At 27.8% G+C, this 21,769-nt stretch overlaps 1 protein-coding gene across 2 annotated transcripts in view; it reads right to left on the bottom strand.

The window, feature by feature from the left end:
* LOC100210433 (rab-like protein 6) overlaps positions 1-21,769 on the bottom strand; it is a 62,525-nt gene that overhangs the window by 17,644 nt on the left and 23,112 nt on the right. For both annotated transcript variants that reach the window (XM_065790897.1, XM_065790898.1), the window contains 10 exons: positions 21,133-21,209; positions 11,455-11,560; positions 11,200-11,247; positions 10,493-10,548; positions 9,919-10,013; positions 3,782-4,036; positions 1,915-2,047; positions 1,245-1,842; positions 900-976; positions 495-571 (listed from right to left, as the gene is read on the bottom strand). In XM_065790897.1, the coding sequence (XP_065646969.1) occupies positions 495-571; positions 900-976; positions 1,245-1,842; positions 1,915-2,047; positions 3,782-4,036; positions 9,919-10,013; positions 10,493-10,548; positions 11,200-11,247; positions 11,455-11,560; positions 21,133-21,209 (1,522 nt within the window). The remainder of the gene's footprint in view (positions 1-494; positions 572-899; positions 977-1,244; positions 1,843-1,914; positions 2,048-3,781; positions 4,037-9,918; positions 10,014-10,492; positions 10,549-11,199; positions 11,248-11,454; positions 11,561-21,132; positions 21,210-21,769) is intronic.

Below are 21,769 nucleotides of genomic sequence, written 5' to 3' on the forward strand. Positions count from 1 at the left end.
TTTCTCTGGGTGTGACTGAGATTTCCAGATAGGGTCTAAGTCCTTGACCCCGGCGCATTCTAGACTTATGATCTAGATAAAATTGTATGACATCTTTGTAATTCTGATTTTAGTAGGATAAATATTAAGGTATTTTCATGGGAAAAATCTTCTCTGGTAATTCAAAAATTTAAAATTTTATATTTTTTACATAATTTATTTATAAAAAAGCAACTGTTAAATGGTTATGCTAATGTATATAAAACTTTTAAATAGCTATGTAAAGTACAGAATTATAAAAATATAGAGAAAATACTCAATGAATCCCTGAGTAAAATTTGAAATCACTATTAAATGATCAGTTATGAAAGATACAGGAAAAGAAATTTAATGGTTATATAATATATTTTAAATACTTTATTATCAGAAATGCTGTCATAAAAATTTTAATTTTTCCTAAAAATAATCATAGCTTAAAGACAACTTTAGAGATGTTTTATGTAATTGATTGTTACCTTTAGATGGTGTTTTTTGCAATTGGTTCTGCATAAAGATCTCTAGCTCATCGACATCAAAGTTGATAGATGTTTTCCTAAAATAATAATATTACAAAAAAGCTCTTCAAATGCAAAACAACTTTGATTGACTCCCACTGTAATTCTTATTTTATAGTAGCTATATACTTTATATATAGCTAGTGGTGTAGTGATTAGAAAGCATGTCTTCTGTGTGTAAGAAACAGAGATCAAACCCTACCATTTTCATGCTTGTTTTTCCATAAAGTAGCATTATCAAGTGCTTGTCAAGGTTAGTGTTTTAAGTTACAGGACTGAAAAAGAGAGAAAAAAATGGATCGAGAGGAATTTAAAAGGTTGAAAGGGGGTAAAGAAAGAGATAAATCTTTAAAAGTGAAATCTTACTTTTCAACTACTGCACTATTTTTCTTTGAATCGTTTATGGTATTTTTTATTTTTTCATTGTTCTTCTTATTTTTTTCCTAAAAGAATATTGAGATAATATATGAGAAAATATTAAAAATATTAAAAATATTAAATTATTTTTACACACACCCAATAGCAAATAGTTCTATGGCTTTGTAATAAAAAGATAAATAACATAAAAAAATCATTTATTTTTATTTACAAAATATAATAAGTATAATATTGTCTTCATTTAATTTTACTATCAAATAAAATCTTTTAAAATACATTAAAGGAAGTTAAACTTAAACATTAAACAAGAAGTTCCATGTTCAAAACTCTTACCTTTTCATCTTTAGTATCACTTTCGTCTGCACTTTTGTCTTGCATCCAATCTTCTTCAACAACTGATGCAATTTCATACACATTATTTTCTTCTTCACTGCTTATGTTCGATTGATTTGATTGTAAACAATTTGATTGAAGATTCAAAGATTTATTTGTTGAATCATCATCACTTTGAATATCCAACTCATTTGATGAACTTTTTTTATTTTCACATTTGCTAACATGTTTATTATTATCACTATATTTTTTTGTATCATTGCAGTCACTTGAATCATATTTTTTATTGTCATTATGTTTGTTGGCACAATTATACTCACTTGTGTCATTTTTTTTAGTGTCATTATATTTGTTAGTACCATTATGTTTGATTATATCATTATTTACATTTGTATCGCTACTTTTGCTTGGTTTTACTTGGAACATAGAATGCTCAGGTGTTTTTATTACAGGTCTTTCGCTGTCACTTAATTCATCAAATTCTTCCTCTGATTCTGATTTTTCAAAACTAACATCATTATGATCAGATTCCAGATCCTCATAAGAGGCTATGGTAGGCTTTCCATCACAAATATCATCATCATCACTAATACTGTTGCTAATATTTAAAATAAAAAACAATAAAATCTATGCTGATAAAATTTAAAGTAAAAAAAGAATAAAAATAAACCTCATTAAATAATTTTCTTTTCTATTTGATGGTGCTGTTGCTATGACTGTCGAAGTGTTTAAAAACTCACTATCTAATTGATCAGGGACAAACTCATCAACATTGTTTACTTCTTGTTGATTTTTAAACATATCTGCAATAATGTATAATTAATATACTGTATATTAATACTTTTACTATGTTATTAATATGATCAATTATTAATATTAATTTTTCCTAGAAATTGTATTACATGTTGGGAAAAAAAACTAAAGTCTATTAATAGTAAATAAAATTAAAAGTAATAAGGGTGACCTTTTTAAAGTAAAATTTTAAAAGCCAAGAACCAATATTTGCTAACTTATAACGTAAAAAATAATCAAAAATAATTTTTTAATTTATAGTAATATTTTTTTTTTTTTTAATTATATTAATTTATATATTATTATAATATACTATTATTGTTATTATTGTCAAAATTACGAAATAGTGATTTATTTTTGCATTTTTTCTTTAATATACTTTTTTTTTCTAATTTCTTTCTTTTTTTTTTTTTTTTTTTTTTATTTATTTTTATATTAGTTTTCTTTTTCATGTAACATATGTAAATTTATGGTCTCTTATTGTATACATTTTTATGTAACAAATTATGTAAATTTATGGTCTCTTATTGTATACATTTTTATGTAACATATTATGTAAATTTATGGTTTATTATTGTATACTCTTTTATGGAACATATGTAAATTTAAGGTTTATTATTGTATACATTTTTATGTAACATTTTTTTTTATTTTTTTATAATTCACCTCCCCAAGACCGAGAAGGCCACTACAGATGAGGAGGCTACTTGTGGTTATAACCCTCTCTCAACTCTTTAACTCCGAAACACGAACCTTGACGAACAAGGCCGCTGCGCGGAGAAACAAGTTGCGCGGAGAAACATATTATGTAAGTTTATGGTTTCTTATTGTATACTCTTTTATGGAACATATTATGTAAATTTATGGGTTATTATTGTATACTCTTTTATGGAACATATGCAAATTTATGGTTTATTATTGTATACTTTGTATTTTATGGTTAAAAAAAATGAAAACTATAATTTCAGACTTTAACCAGTTTCTAATACTTTACTATGAATAAAATTTTAAAAAATGCAGCAGTAGTAGATGAAATTTTAAATATGCAGCAGCAGTAGATGAAATTATATGACAACCGCAATGATAACTTGTTTAACGCCTTGGTTGATAATTTTTTCAACAGCTTAGTTTGTTGTATACAATAATTTAGTGTATTTTTTATAAGAACTGTGGTTTAAAAGCATACAAAAATCTTTCAATCTTTCGGCTCTTAAAAAGCTTGAAGTTAACTTTATGTTTTGGTCATTACATTGGCCTTGTGATATCTGACCTCTAGATATTAATATTTGAGGCTATATAAAGTCCAAAGTTTACATATATAAACTAAATTTATTTGAAAAAGTGGAAACAAACATAACTTGTGTTATTTTCCAATTACCACTGGAATTGCTGATTTTTTAATGTAAAATAAAAACTATAAAAAAAAACTTTTTTAAAATTTTTTAAAAAAACTGTTGAAAAAGCATATCTAAAAGAATCACCCTAAAAAATAAAAAAAAAATAAAAAAAACAAAAAAAAAAAACTAAAAACAGCAAATTTAAGCAAATTTTTTAAAACTATAAACTTTGTGACATTTAAATTTATAGCTGATAAAATAGGAGCGTGATTTAATTACTTTTTATTGATTGGTTGAATACAACAATTTTAGTAAAAACCATTAACTAGCAGAAGTCACAACAATACAAAAGAATTCACATTGAAACAAAATATGAATTTGAAATAAAATATGAAGTTAAAAAATTACCTTTAGTCTCAACGTCCCCACCAAAAAACTTTGATTTATAAAGTTGAAAACGACTAGGCTTCAATGTTTCTGCATTATTTTTATCTGTTATTGGCTTGGTAGATTCAACTGGTGGAGTTGCTTGTGCCACAGGTAATTGCTTAACTGAGTTTAAGTTGAGAGCTGGTGGAGTCACTTGTGCCACAGGTAATTGCTTAATTGGGTTTAAGTTGAGAGCTTGTTGAGCTTTAATTGTTACTAAATCATCTTTGTTTCCTAAAAAAAAAAAAATCATTATTATAAATATATTTTTAATATAACATTTGGTATGCTGACAACATTTTTTAAAATATGTCAGAGATTTGACTATAGGGTAATCTCATGTCAAATGACCCAGAAATTTTTAAAAATGTCACCCTATATCTCAGATTTTGCTGATTTTTTACACAGTTGAGAGTACTTAGTAAAATAAGAATCCCTTGAAAATTTTAGTCTCTGGCTCCAAGAAGATCTGAAATATGACCATTTTACTTTTAACAGATGTTGGCCAGGCCCCTCTTGTCCCTTCAGACAAATATTTAATCTTTTTACTTAAAAATTTGTACCCGGCTATTTTCAGGGGTGGCAAATCCAATGAAATGATTAGAAAGGTAAAATATTATTTTTAAGTACCTGTATTTATCAATTTAAATAAATCAAAATAAATAAAAATTCGGGCCCATGATACGCCCCACTTTTTTGTAGCAGAATCTTGTGATAGATTTTTCACTACTTTCCAGACAAAATGGAGCTCTGAAAATTTCAGCACTTATGTAGTCCTAATGAATATGTGTTAAAATTGTTTCCAATACAAATTGATGTTATCAGAGGCAATAAACAAATTAACAGCTCATTCCTACATTGCAAAATGTCAAGCAAGATACCTAAGGCAACAAAAAGAAAAGTTGGCAAAAGACTGCTGTATTGTTTTAGGTGATTTTGCATAAAACTACACATTTGTGATTCAAGATGAAATCTAAAGTTAGCATTTGTACCTAAGTCAATGCAAGTTACACCCAATTGCTCTCCATTTATTAAATGAAAATGACCAGCTTAAAGAAAAATCATTTTGCTTCATGTCATAAGATAATGAGCATGATATTGGTTTTGCGTATAAATTTCAGACACAAATTGTTAATTATATAAAAGAAAATCATCCTAATATTTCAAAGATTCATTATTTTTTAGTTGGTTGTGCTGCACAGTATAAAAACCACAAAAACTTTTACAATATCTGCTTCCATAAAGATGATTTTGATATTGATTTTTTGCTACAAGTCATGGTAAGTCACCATGTGATGGTGGCACTGTAAAACTATTAACTGCAAATGCAAGTCTACAAAGGCACATAAATGATCAGATATTGAATTGAAGGGATTATTTTTTTCAAGATTGAAAATGAAAAACTGACAGAACTGTGCACCACTTTGAAAAAATGTTTTCAGCTAAGTAGAACAATTCCTGGAATTAGGAGCTATCATCAATTTAACTGAGAATCTATAGATTCTGTTAGCTTTAAACCAACAAGTGAAGATTTTAATATAACAGGCATGTTTTCTTTTTCTGGTATTCAAAGTATTCAACCTAATCAGTAAATTAACATCAATGCATTGAAATTTTGTTAATTTATTTTGTGTAAATATGATACATTTCATTGGATTGATATGATAAATGAAATTGACAATACTGGGCAAGATGTTATGGCAACATTTATGCATCTGCACAGTCCTTTTAAAAAACTTTTCTGGCCATCTAGAGTGTTAGATTGATAACATAATTTGTATCATTGATGCACCTGTAACAACAACTGGATGTATGTATACTTTGATCCTTGATGCATCTTAACACAATTTTGATATACTTTTACTTTGTAAATAATTAAATAAAACAGAACAAGTACAAACCAAAAAATTTTTTGAAGGCAACATTTCCAAAGTTATCTTTACATTATCGAAAATGCAAAAAAAAAAATTTCTTTGAAAAAATAAGTGGGGCATGGCCCCAGTGCCCTAGGCCATGGAGCCTCTGTTTGTCTGCCCTGGAAACAATTTTAACACACATTCATCAGAACTACACAAATACTAAAAGTTTCAGAGCTTTAGTTGGTCTGGAAAGTAGTGAAAAATCTCAAGATTCCACTAAAAAAAGTGGGGCACTTGCCCCGTTCCCCCTTATGTCTTGGGCCCCTAAAAACATGCACATTCATTGGCACTACAGAAATGCCAAAATTTTCAGAGCTCCAGCTAATTTAGAAGGTAGTGAAAAATCAATTGCAATATTCCGCTACAAAAAAGTGGGGACCATGACCTGTTATCTATATATGGAAATCCATATACTTGCAAATCAAAATCTTTATATTTTTTGAAAGATCAATGACTATAGAATAACGTGTAATACTTTTTTTTTTGATATCATCAAGACCACATGGGTTTCTTGAGCATTAGAAACAGATATATAAAAAACTGCCTAAATTATTACAGGTATTTAATAATAATTGTTTACACTTTTGATCATTTCATATGATTTGTCACCCCCAAAAATAGCCAGTTACAAATCTTTAAATAAAAAAATCAAATATTTTTAAAGTTATGTGACTTAAAACCTCCTAATAAATGTTGCGATTCTGAGGGGGCAAGAGGGGCCTGGCCAAATATCTGCTAAAAATAAAATGGTTACATTTCAGAATCTTCTTGGAGCCAGAGGCTGAAATTTTAAAGGAAATCTTATTTTACTAAGCACTCTCAACTATATAAAAATCAAAATAATCTGAGATGTATAGTAACATGAACTGGGTCATTTGACATGGAATTATTTTATAAATAAAGAAACTTTATTTAAGAGAATAATTAAACTTTGCAAAAAAAACTTTTGATGTTTTTTAACTTCTGATTTTCAAAAAACGACATAAGATAATTATGATAATTACATTTTGTTCTTTATAAAGTTTCCTACTTCTGTTTATAAAAGTTTCTTACTTCTGTTTATAAAGTTTCTTACTTCTGTTTATAGTAAACAAAAACTAACAAAGGTATTTTTATGAGTAAAATTGTTATCATTAATTATATGCCTTTTTAGCAGAATTCAACTTTTTTTTCTAACTTCATCAACTGCAACTTCATCACATCAAATGCATCGGAATTTAAGAGTTGAAAATGCTTGAAAAGTTTGAAAAAAGAGTAATTTTATTTATGTTATGCAACATTTACACTGTTCAAAAGACAAATCTTTTATAGAATATGAATACAAAAATCAAATTTTGTATGAATATTCTTAGGCCAACAGACATTGTTTAAATCTTGCTGAGCATAAAAATATTGCAAAAGACCAACACAATAAGTAACTCGAGCTTCCAACTTCCAATTATATGCTAAACAAAATAAGAACTTACTAAGAATGAAGTAACTATGCTAATATATATATAGCTAAACAAATAAGAACTAATTGAGAACAAAGTAATTATGCTATTATGTATATATGCTAAACAAAAAAAAAAAAATAACTTAGAACAAAGTAACTATGCTAATATGTATATATGTTAAACAAAATAAGAACTAACTAAGAATGAAGTAATTATGCTAACATGTATAGATGCTAAACAAAATAAGATCTATGAATAAAATAAAATACTTCATTTTCATTTCAAATATAAAATACGTTGATTTGACAAGGTTCTAACTGACATTTTGGCTAATATTGAGGATATCAATTTATTAGACTATTTAAATAATGACAAACCAAAAATAAACTGAATTATACTGTGATCTAGCATAACAAACTGTGCTAAAGTTATATCTGCAGATTTAGATAACTAATATATAGTTTGACAAGGTTTCAACTTGATAGAAAATTTAATGTTTATAAAAAATCATATAAAAACATGAAAATCAACATAGAGTGCCTTAATTTTAAGTAGATTTAAAACAAATACTACCAAAGTACTAATATTTGCCATTTTTAAAAAATCTTTTCTTATAACTTTATGTAATATAAATCAAATTAATTACTGTTATATTGTGCAACAAAAAACTTTCCATTAAAATTGAAGTAACTATTAAAAATAAAGATAAAAGGGGGTTTTAGAAGCTAAATTTTTTTTTTTAATTTTAAAACAATGATGATTATGTGCCTTTTCACTTCTTTGAAATGAACATTAAATATCAAATATCAGAAGATGAGCGTAATGATACTTTTGCATCATTTTGTTCTTTAAAATCAGCTACTTAAAAAAAAGCATTTTTTTATTACTTTGATTGATCGCGCAACCCCTGCTAGGCCAAAAAGAAACTACAATGAAAACAATGAAGATAGTGATAATGCAAATGAAGAAACTGATGACCAGACAGATCACATAAAATTATTTTCAACAGTCGAGTCACATTATTGTTGTGTCAATACCAATAGAGAATACCTCAAGTCACATGTTAATACCTCAAGTCACATGTTAATAAATCCAAAATTTAAGATCTCTACAAAAGAAACCAAAAAAGTGTACAATGCATTATAGACTGAACCAATAGCGAACAGAGCCAGCAATGATCTGACATTTTGAAGATATTGGATATTGTAAAAATGATAGTTACTTGGTCTGACTCCTGCAACCTTCAAAATTGAAACAATTTGATACTAAATACTGTTTTACAACTTTTAAGAGACTATACTAACATTAACTCAATCAATATGAAATAATCTCTTCCAGGTCCTTCAGAAAGTAAATCGTGTGCATAGTGAAATTAACAAGAGCATGAGGAGAACTGATTTTTATAATCCAATTGAATTGATAAGGATTCTAAAACAAGTTAACCAAAAAAATCCTTATCGTGTCATTCCAATGAACATACAAGGACTTCAAGGACTATTCAGTAACAAAGAAGTTATTTAACAACAAGTTTCTTTTTTGTTGTTTAGTAGTAAACTTTTTCTAATGTTGCTGAAACTTTCTCAATACATAGCACTTTTTAAATCTAGCCATGATTGAAATGAGCCTATGAAACTTTCTCAAACATCACACATAGCCAATTTGAATCTAGCCATAATTGAAATGAGCCTATGAACTACGCTAATGTCAAATTCAATGAAAAAAAAACCTAACAGAAAAAATGCTGGCATTAGGCTATAAAACCCTACTGTTTTAGATGTTAAACCAAAGATTCAAACTTGTACAAAGGAACTTGGAGACCAAAAAAAGAAATACATTATAGCGAAAAAAGAAAGACATCAATGGTTTTAAAATTTACTAATAAAATGTAGAGAAAATTTATGGAATAAGTAAACAAAAATGTTTGTAGTCTACTTTTAAATTTTGATACTGAAACAATAGTATACAGGGTGCGGAAAAAGTTCCCGTACAAAAGTATAATTTTAAAAAAATGTCTGTATGGTGTTTTCCTTCAATACATAGTCTGTTTTATTCTTTTGTATTCCTTTGTATTCTTTTAGTATTTTTTAGTATTATTTTGTTTTAAATTAAAGAGTAATTTGTTTCTCGTCTTGTACAGGAACTTTTGCTGTTTTTGCTGTTTATATTTTTGTATGGGAACTTTTACCGCACTCTGTATTATATGACAATTACTGTTTATTATATTATTTTTTCAGTTACAAAATTTTTAATCACAAAATTTAAAAACTCAAAAATAACTTAGAAGGTGCTGATTAACCCACCAACCCCCACCCCTTGTTTCACTTTTTCTTCAGTTTTTCAAATCTCTAATTTATTATCTTTTCCATACAGAAATAATGATTTCTGTATGGAAAACGAATAAACGTGAGAGGCTTTTAGGACATGACACATTTTAGTGTTGTGCATCATTTAGGTTATTCCCAAATGAAATGGTCTAAAACAAACTGTTTATGGTTTACAAGTCCTGCCTACTGAGTTCTAACAGAACTCCAGTGAAATGCAGGTTATGTGAATTACTTCATTTTTATTTATTAGTTTATCAGACTATTAGATTCCAGTCTCTTATCTGCTTTTGCTTTGCTTTTGTGTATGACACAATTTTTTAAATCCCTTCCTCAATCGATACTCTTAAAAATTCAAAAATTTAAAGAACACTTTATTTTTTTATTATATAATTAAATATTAAAAAAAAAACATTAAAAAAATGATAAAACGCATAAACCTTCATTGCCTTCATTTTCATTGACAATCTTTAAATCGTAAGAAGAAACATGTTTTGAACCCATTGTTTCAGGAGCCTTTTGTAATAACTTGAACCTATACAAAGCTTTAAAAACCATAATTGTGTAAAAAAATCTAATATAATATTAATACAGCATTTAATCCATCATGAAATTAGAGCATCCATTACTTTTATAGAGTGCTTCTTAAGCCATAAAAAAACAATTTAATCCATACAAAATACTTACAGTTTTGTACTTTTGACCATTTAATTATTTATGCAGTTTTTTGTTTTACTGATAATTAAGTTTAACAACCTTCAAACATTTGTTAATAAAATCATAATTATCAAAATTATAAAACTTATAAATAATATCATACAATTCCATTTTTTGTTTTTGTAACTTTTTTTCAATTTTTTTTTTTTTTTTTTTCATTCTTTACTTCTTCTTTTCTTTTTGTTTTGTTTATTACTAAACAATTTTTTACAATAAAATATAGCAAATTTTTCACAATATACTAATAATTATAATGATGTTAAAAGTTAGACACTCTATACATGAAAATTTACTTACTTTTCATAACACTGCTCAGGAGATGAAGAATCAATGCTTAAAGTTTCTCTGCTTTCCTAAACAAAACAATAAAAAAAAATTTCATATAAATGGAAAAAATAACATCAAAATGTTTATTAAATTTTTCTTATTATCAACAAAAACATTTTAAATTAGTGTTTTAAATTTGAGTTAAGTAGATGTTAGTGGTAAGTCTTGAGTAGGTAGTAGTAGATACCAATAAGTACTATGTATCATTAGAAGTTGTTAATTATAAGTTTCATTACAATGATTTAGTATTAAGTGTCATTATCAAACCTTAGCAGTAGGTGTTAGTAAATTTTACTAGGTGTTATTAAAAGATGCTATTAGTAAATGCACTAAATATGTAGAGCTAGAAGTTGACTAGTGTCACTAGTAGATGTTGGTTGTAGATCAATAGTAGATGTTGGTATTAATGGGTATTATTAGCATTAGTAGCATTAGTAGATGTTGCTAGTAGGAATCATTAGTAGATGTTGCTAGTACATTTCACTAATAGCTGTTGCTAGTAGGTTTCATTAATAGATGTTGGTATTAGTAAGTACCATTAACAGATCTTGGCAGTAGGTATCATTAAAAGATGTTGGTAGTAGTAGGTTTCATTAGAAATCAATTATTTTAAATAATGCCTTATTCTTAAAAATAAACATGAGGGATACTTCTTACAAAGACATAAAACATTAAACCTCTATTTCAAGTGTATTTGCTTCAAGCTGACGCAATAATGTCTCTCTCTAAACAGTAAAATAATAATTTTCAATTTGACATGTGTTTATATATAGAGTTTCAATGAGACATAATGATGGTTATATACAACCATTATAGACGTGCACATGTCTATAATGATTGTCTATAACCATCAGCAAAAAATTACAAAAAACAAAATTAAATGATTATACACAAAAATTATATCCAAATTGTGCAGCAAAAATAGTAAAAACCTGAAGAATTAAAAATGGCATGTTGAGGAACTTATAGATAAAAGACAAACCAAATCCTTCTTTTACAGAACATTCACAGAAATAAATCTCAGCAGAGCCACTTGGTCTAATAAAATAGAATTAATGTATATGATGCAATTAAGCGATTACATAATATAAATGTTATTAAATAAATTCTGTCAAATTAATTTCAAATTGAAATGTCAATTTGACCAAAAATGTGTAAAAATTTACTCAGTCTTTATTAACAAATTTATTTTGTTATTTAAATTTATATATATATATATATATATATATATATATATATATATATATATATATATATATATATATATAAATATATAAATATATAAATATATAAATATATAAATATATAAATATATAAATATATATATATATATATATATGTATATATATATATATATATATATATATATATATATATATATATATATATATATATATATATATATATATATATATATATATATATATATATATATATAACAGTTTAAACAAAAAATATATATATTTAAAAACTGCAATTATAATGGCTAGAAAGTTTTTTAATTAATGGTGTTTTTTTTATTTATTGTTTTATAATAATATTTATTATAATATTTATAAAACATGGGAGGAGTGTTGCTACATTGACTAACAAATAGGTAAAATATGCGAGGAGTGTTTCTTTTTTACTGTAAAACATGCAACTATCTTATAGCCTACATCGACTATTTTATAGCTTGCTGCTACAAGGAAGTGCCGCTACATTGAATGAGGGTTTGATTTGGGCAAACAATCTACCATTTAAAAAAAATTTTATTCAAGTTTTTAAACTTTTCTTGGTCCGGTTTATTAGCATTCAATTTAAATTCTAACCATGATCACAAAAATTAAAAACAATATTCAACAAATACACACACAGAGCCTACTCAATATGCAGCAAAAATCATTTGAGAGAGATATACAACAACATTTACACATTACAAGATGAGATAACTTTCCTTATTAAAGTGTTTACTGAAAATGAGTGCAATATGAAACTCCTAAAGACATTTCTTATCAGGTTTGAAAAAAAAAAAAGCAAATAAAAATGAAAAAAAGAAAAATATTCAGAAAAGCTGGTTAAAGAACTGTTTTTAAATCAAATGACAAGTTAAAAACGCTATTAACATCTTGAAATAAAAAAAAAAATTACCAGTAAACAGCCAACCAGGAACCTATTTAATTATGTGCAAGTGCTCCAAAATCGAATATTGATGAACCAAAACTTCAACAATGAACAAGGATTCATAAACACTAGAAATGCTTGAGTGAAAGCAAGTTAAACCAGTCTGCATTAGCTATGCATAGAATAAATTGCAATGAGGAAATTGAATAAGGAAAAACCAAAAACACTTAAAGTCTAAAAATTTGATAGAAAAGGCTGTAATGCCTTGGAGATATAAAAACATCGATGTTCTCCAATGTACGGTGGAATTAATTTAGACAATGAACATTATGTCAAAACAAATTTTTGAACTTCATTTTTTTCATACTTACATAAAAAAAAACAATTATAAACCAACACAAAATTTTAATTTTGACTTTTTGTTGTTTGTTACTGTCACAATTATGCAATTATATTAAATGCTGATAATGCCGGTGCCTATAATCCAGTAAAAATTTCAAATAAATTATTTAGTATTGAGAGAATTTGAACTATCTGATGTTTTAAAGTAGTTTATAAATATATACTCTTGTACAAGATGTCAAAACTTAAATGCTGGATCTTTTTGACTCAATGGGTTTTGCTTGTGTCTCTGTTTTTATGACTAGGCAACTCATTCTATTATCTCCTAATGAGGGTACAGCTCTAAAACTCAGTTTTATGGTTCTGAGGCCGGCTGGTAGTCAGGTTTCCCGAACTCTGTGGTAGCTCTCAGAGAGGCTGATTCCATCAACAGCTGAAAAATATCAAAGTATTAACAGTGCCATGTTGCGCATGGATGGTGTCCCTGTTTGTACTTTTGGTGTGCATTGCGGAGGCCACATTTGGAGCCCTTTGTTACGGCTTAGGGTTTATTAGTAGTAATGAGGGAATTGCTTGGGCTATTAAACAGTGTTCTGAGTACTATCTATGCTTTGAGTCAAGTTCTTCAATCTAATTTAAAAATGAATAAAGTACCAAAAACTATAAACACAAAAAACCATCATCACTAAGTTCTCTAAACCTATCATTCACTAATATTCGTGGTCTTCGAAGTAATTTTTCTTCTGTTGAGTCTTATCTCTTGCAAAGTTCACCAGACCTACTTGCTCTTTGTGAGACTAATTTGAGTTCGGCTGTCTCATCTTGTGATCTTAGTGTTGATGGTTATCTTTCTCTAATTCGTAAAGACTTCAATAGTCACATGCTTGGCCTCGGCATTTACATTTGTAAGAATTCACCTATTTGTCGTAAAACTAGATTTGAATCCTCAGACTATTCTTTCATGTGCTTTCGTTTAGCACCACTTCACTCTATTGCCTTTCTATTTGTTCTATATCGCTCTCCTTCAACTCAAGACTGCACTCTTTTTGACGCTATTTCTGAGCATATTGACCAAGCCCTCACTCTTCATCCATCAGCTAATATAGTTGTTGTCGGTGACTTTAATGCTCACCACTCTGAATGGCTTGGCTCTAGTGTCAGTAACTCTGCAGGCATAAAAGCCAACAACTTTTGCCTTTCTCAATCCCTAACTCAAATAGTCAACTTTCCAACTCGCTTTCCTGACAACCCGAATCATCTACCTTCTCTACTTGACTTATGTCTTGTTTCTGATCCTAGTCAGTGCTCAGTGCTCTCCACATTCACCCTTAGGTGCTTCTGATCACAGTTTGATCTCTTTAAAACTAATATCCCATCCTTCTTCATCATCTGAATCCCCCTATTATCGAACCTCTTACAACTACAGTAAAGCTGACTGGGATTCTTTCTGTGATTTTCTTCGTGATGGCCCTTGGGTAGAAATTTTTCGTCTTCCTGTCAACAAATGTGCTTCTTACATAACTTCGTGGATTCAGGCTGGCATGGAATCTTTTATTCCCTCTCGAAGATTCCAGGTCAAGCCTCACTCTCCTCCATGGTTTTCCTCACACTGTGCTGCTGCGATTGCCAATCGAAACCGTTACTTCCATATTTATCAGCAAAACAATTCTCCAGAAAACAGACGTCTTTTTATTACTGCTAGAAACAATTGTAAAAAGGTTTTGTCTAACGCCAAAACCTGCTATTCTCAGGTCATGAAATCTTGTTTTCCAGCCTGCTGGAAAGCGGCATCTGTTATCCCTATCTTCAAAAATTCTGGAGAGCGATCTGATTCGTCTAACTACCATTCCATAAATCTTCTTCCTATCATAAGCAAGGTTTTTGAATCTTTAATTAACAAACACTTAATTTCTCATCTTGAATCTAATAATTTACTTTCTGACCATCAATATGGATTTCGATCTTCTCGTTCTACAGCTGATTTGCTAACAGTAATAACTGACTGGTTTTATCGTGCATTAGATGAAGGTGGAGAAGTTAAGGCCATCGCTCTTGACATTTCAAAAGCTTTTGATAAAGTTTGGCATGCTGGTCTTCTCCATTAGCTTTCTTCTTATGGTGTATCCGGCAACATCTTTAAGATCATTGAATCCTTCCTTTCTAATCGTAGCATAAAAGTTGTCTTCGATAGACAACACTCTTCTTCTTATTCTGTAACTTCAGGGGTTCCTCAAGGTTCTATACTTGGCCCTATACTCTTTTTAATTTACATTAACGATCTTCCAGATATTCTCACATCTAAGGTGGCATTGTTTGCTGATGATACTACCATTTATTCTTGTCGTGATAAAAAACCAACACTCTCTGATTGCTTGGAAGGGGCATTTGAGCTTGAAAAGGATTTCACTTCTGCTACAGCATGGGGCTCACAGTGGCTGGTGAACTTTAATTCAGATAAAACTCAATTTTTTTTCAGCCAATTGTTATCGCAATAATTTAGATCTTCCTATATTTATGAACGGTGATGTACTCGATAAGTCACCTGCTCTTCATCTTCTAGGATTAACTCTTACTTCCAATCTTTCTTGGAAACCATATATCAAATCAGTTGCAAAATTAGCATCTGCTAAGGTTGCACCTCTTTATCAAGCTTGTCACTTTCTTACTTTGGATTCTATTCTCTATCTCTATAAATCTCAAATCCGGCCTCGTATGGAATACTGTATGCCATATCTGGGGCGGATCTTCTAATGATGCGCTTTCTCTTTTAGACAAGATGCAAAAACGCATTGTAAACATAGTTGGACCTGCTCTTGCAGCCAACCTCCAACCATTATCACATCGTCGTAATGTTGCTTCTCTTTCTCAATACTATAATGGGCACTGCTCTAAAGAGCTAGCATCTCTTGTGCCATCTACTAAAATTCTACAAAAAGTAAAAATTAAAATGCAAGACTGGAATTTTTTTTTTTTAATAATGATAGACTGCCTGCCCCAACCAAACCCTCAGTCGATGTAGCAGCACTCCCTTGCGGGTCAGGCTATTTGTCAGTCGATGTAGCAGCACTCCCTTGCGAGTCAGGCTATTTGTCAGTCGATGTAGCAGCACTCCCTTGCGAGTCAGGCTATTTGTCAGTCGATGTAGCAGCACTCCCTTCCGAGTCAGGCTATAAGATAGTCGATGTAGCAACACTCCGCTACAATCAACACTTCATGATTTACAGTAAAAAAAATAAAAATAAAAACATTTTATTAAAAAAAAAAAAAAAAACATTGTTTATATTGTTAAAAACATTCACAATGTTTTAAAAACATTCAGAATGTTTTTAAAAACATTCCGGTCAATTAAATTTGCGTTTTTTGTGGTTTTTTTATATAACAATTAATTTGCAATTAAATTAATGGTTTTGACTTTCGTCCAACACGAAAATGTTGGACGAAAGTCAAAAGTAATTAAAAGTGACGTATGTGTTGGCGTAAGAATCACTTTTTTCCTTCCGCTCTTCCCAAAGCCAACAAACTATAGATCTATATATATATATATATATATATATATATATATATATATATATATATATATATATATATATATATATATATATATATATATATATATATATATATATATATGTATATATGAGATCAAATAGTTTGATATATATATATATATATATATATATATATATATATATATGTATATATGAGATCAAATAGTTTGATATATATATATATATATATATATATATATATATATATATATATATATATATATATATATATATATATATATATATATCAAACTATTTGATCTCATATATACATATATATATATATATATATATATATATATATATATATATATATATATATATATATATATATATTATATATATATATATATATATATATATATATATATATATATATATATATATATATATAACCCCTAACTGCTGTCAGAAAGTTTTTGCGTATTTTGTTGACAAAAAGTAAAAATTAAAATGCAAGACCAGAATTTTTATTTCAGACCAAACCCTCAGTTGATGTAGCAGCACTCCCTTGCGAGTCAGGCTATAAGATAGTCTATGTAGCAACACTCCTTGCATGATTTACAGTAAAAATAAATAAAAATAAAAACATTTTATTAAAAAAAATAAAAATAGAAACATTTTGTTAAAAAAATAAAAATAAAAACATTGTCTATATTATTTAAAACATTCTGGTCAATTAAATTTGCGTTTTTTTAAAAAACGGTTAATTTGTAATTAAGTTAATGGTTTTAACTTTCTGACAACACGCAAATGTTGGACGAAAGTCAAAAATAATTAAAAGTGACGTATTTGTTGGCATAAGAACCATTTTTTTCCTTCCATACTCCCAAATGCAGCAATCTGTAGAACTATATATATATATATATATATATATATATATATATATATATATATATATATATATATATATATATATATATATATATATATATATATATATATACAAAAAAAAAATATATATATATATATACAAAAAAAAAAAAAAAATATATATATATATACAAATATATATATATATATATATATATATATATATATATATATATATAGAAAAAATATATATATATATATATACAAAAAAAGTATATATATATATATATACAAATATATATATATATATATATATATATATATATATATATATATATATATATATATATATATACATACAAAAAAATATATATATATGGGGTGTAATATAGGGTTTATATACAGGCCTTGGTAGGAAGCGAGAGCTTTAACTTTCGCCTACACTCCCCTTAAGTGGTTTATGAGAGCAATTTATGGCTTTCGCAAAAATATAATTTTTTTAATTAAAAAAATAATTTGAATAAAAAAGACAAAGTTTGAGTTTCAGATTAATTCTTTTTCATTTACAAAATGGATTGTTACTTTTTTTTTGCATAACAGTCACTTATTTTTTATGTAGTGCTTGAGATTATACTTTAACTATACAAATGGCTAACAACTTGTCCACTTTATAATATGTTATTTTATACTGCAACAATTGTTTTGTTTTTAGTAGAGTAGAATTTTAGTATTATAAATGTGAATAATAATTATAACACAAAGTTATAATAGCATTAGTAAAAAAAAACTTTGTTTTTTTTTTTAACAGATATAGACTTTTTCCCCTAAAATCCTTGGTGTTAAATACCGTGTAATATATACTATATACTATAACATTATATAAAATATATATATATATTATAATATATACTACAATATATACTTAGAGTTGCAACTCAAAAAAAATCAATGCATTTTTTATAAAAAAAAACGTTTTTTTTGCAAAAAAAAAAAAACGTTTTTTATGGGGTTTTTTTGTTTTGTTTTTTGTTTTAGTATTCTTTAAATTTTACCACCTCAAATAAACTTTAAAATATACATGCTTTTTTGTTTAATATAATGTGTGTTACCCTATATATTAGCTATAACCATTTACACATCAATGTTAAAAAAAACACAACAAAATATAAGAAAAATTGTGTTTTGTAAAATTGCAGTTAAAAAATCATTTAGTAGACAATCTTTAATCCACAATTAAAAGCAAAACAGATTTTGATTTTATATACAGGTCCGACTTTAGACAAATACTGGGTGTGCCATGGTACAGGGGTCCCCACAAAACTAGGGGTCCCAAAAACTAAAGATAAAAAAATTGACTTGTGTTTTATAATGCACCTTGGCGTAGCAATACTAAAAAATTTAATTCAATTTACACTATGAATAACATGGAATGCTAACTGCATGTCTTGCACAACATTAGAACAAGCCAACAGCTGTCAAATTTGAATGAGACCTAGGCGCTGTTATGACTAACAATCTGAAGGTTAAAAAACAAGTTTTCGCAGCTGCACCAGCTGGCAAGTGAATGCTTGGCAAGCTCAAAAAAGCTTTTCAAGGTCAAAGTTCAGCATTATGGCACACACTGTATACTTCATACGTTTGCCTGCATATAGAATTTGCAGTACAAGCCTCCATTTCCAGCTCAAGACATAGCCAAACTCTAACAAGTCCAAACAGAGCCAAAAAACATACTGCCAACTTTAAACACTTGCCTTATATTCAGAGACTGACTATCAAGAATTAACTTGACAAAGCTAACCAAACAATGAGAAAGAGGAGATCTTTTGAGCAATACAAAATCATCAGCAAAATTGACCAAGTTAACTTCTCAGTCCCTCAGTTTCAACCAAACACCGAGTCTTTAAAGTACGATCTCCAATCATGTGGACACACAAAACAACTTGTACGAAACTGTGCAGAAAGAAACAACTTCCTCGCTAACCGTATTGTCAAACTTTGGAATGCTTATACCTAAAATGCAGTGGACTCAAAGAATCTGAACAATTTTAAATATGAACTTTCTTTGCTTTTGGCGTATTAACTTTATCTGAAATCTAAAAACTATATTTTCATTACAGAGTGGCCTGTGTGCTGCTCTTTGTCAATAACTTGTAAATTTTGTTGATCATGAATAAACTAAACAAACAAACAATATTGACGACTTGATTATAGTAGATACTATAATCAAGAACAAAATTTTATCCAAACAAAAAAATTTATAAAAAATGAACTTTGCTAGGTTATTTTAATAAGAAATTCTTAAAATTTTGATTTCAAAAATTTTTTTTTGGAATTTACAGCCCAGGACCCTTGTGGGAGAATGGTCTTCCACATCAACATGGCATAGGGGCTCCACCGGGGTAAATCCGGTCCTTGATTATCAAATAACAAAGTATTAAAATTAGTTTTTATTTCCCATAATTTAGATCTCGAAAAACAAATGTGTGATGCAAAATAATCTGTGACTTGAAGTCAAAAACAAGAATTTATTCTGGGCAGTGTTACTGAACGAAGCTACTGAACCAACATTACTAAACATTCTGCATGTTTACTGAGGTTGGTTCAGTAACTTGTTGTTTAAAAAATAATTTGAATCGTTTTTTAGACAATTATTTAAAATTTTGTATTAATTGTTGACATTATAATAAATTTCAAAATAACATGTAATAAGTTTTTTTAATTTAAAAAATTAAAAAAAAAAAAAATTAAAAAAAAACCATAAAAAACACACAAAAAAAAACAGTTTTTTTTTCAAAAAAACAACAAAAAAAAACATAAAAAAAACGGTTTTTTTGCAACTCTATATATACTATCAAGTTCACTAAGTTATTTATAAAAGAAAAGCATTATAGATATAACTAAGATGAAAAGTCATTTTTAAAAACAAATCAATAATTGCATAATAAACTTTTTTAAAAGCACAATAGTTGCTTTTTTAAAGCACAGTTTTTTTTAAAATGAATAAACCAATAGCTTGTTCAAAAACCAAAAGCTCTCATAAAAAAGCTGTTTTGAGGAGCAGCTCGCATGGCTTGTCATGTTAACGAAAACTCATACTTGCTTGATTTGTCATTCAGCAAAGTCTCATTCTTTTACTGTATCTGCCTCTGCATGCTCTTGAAACTTTTATGTCTAGTTTTTTTTATTCATGAGATTTAATGACTTGAAACATATCGCTTTTAAGCCCGGAGTCCTGGAGTCCTAGAGTCCTGGCTGCCATTATACCTTAGGACTACAGGTTCAAAAAGTGATTGTTCCTTTAACCTAAAAGTCTTAATTTTTTTACCAGTAGTAGTCCATAAGCGTTTTTTTATATTATTAGAGCTCCTGGATGCCAAAAACTTGGAAGAAGTAATCTTTTTGTGACATTTAAATGTGGTTTCTTTTTTTGGACTCTGCATCCCTGAACACAATAAAAACAAGGTAGCCTCCTTGACATTAGTGGCTTTCTTTGGAGACTTAGGGTGGTGATATATACAACCTTCAGAATCTTTTTTCCCTAAATGAAGCTTTTTCATCTCATTAGTAGTGGTATGTATGTGGTTGTATATAATGTGGTTGTATATAATGGTATGCATGTGATTATCTCAGCAGGTCATAAAAATTGAACGAAACTGCTACATTCAATATTCAGACCTGAGGTAACTCCTGAAATATTTTCAACACTGACAGTTTATGTTTTTAACAATGACAATTTATATTATATTTACAAAAAAGAAACACAAACAAAGAAACACAAAAAATATATTTTCTTAAATTTTAAACCTTTCATAGTGTTCAATAAAAGAAATGATCTCTTCTGTTTGTACAACTTTGTGCTCACCCATGTCTTGAAAGTTAGCCTGTATAAAAAAAAATTCAGCCTATATAAAATATTTTTTTAAGATTTGTTAATCTGTAATTTAGAAAATGCCAAATAAGAATTTCTATGAAATTCCATCTTATTTTAAAAAGATTTCTAATTTACAAATAATTTTATTGTAATAACATACAATTATGACTTCAAATTCAAATTTCGATTAAAACACATTTTTTAATTGTTATTATATTTTAGTTTCCAAAATACAAACTGTGTGAAAACCATTGAACCATTGACATTAAGTACTCTGCCACAGCACTACCAATGCATTGTATTAAATTATTGTTGACTTATTAAGTAAAATAGTAACACAGTATCTTATTTATAACTTAGAAATGACCAAAGCAAATGTCCGGATACTAGCAAAATTTTATCTGGTATTGTGGCCATCATTAAGGAATTAGAATTCCATTTTATAAATATATACTTTTTCAGTTTCTAGGTTTAGTCAGATAGTTATCATTTGTAATGATACTCATGCAATTTCATTCATTCACTTGTGCAGTTTAGGTGATTCAAAATTTTAATGTAAAGCCTAAATGC

Source organism: Hydra vulgaris, chromosome 02 (assembly GCF_038396675.1).
Source record: "Hydra vulgaris chromosome 02, alternate assembly HydraT2T_AEP".
In the NCBI taxonomy this organism is placed as follows: Eukaryota; Metazoa; Cnidaria; class Hydrozoa; order Anthoathecata; family Hydridae; genus Hydra; species Hydra vulgaris.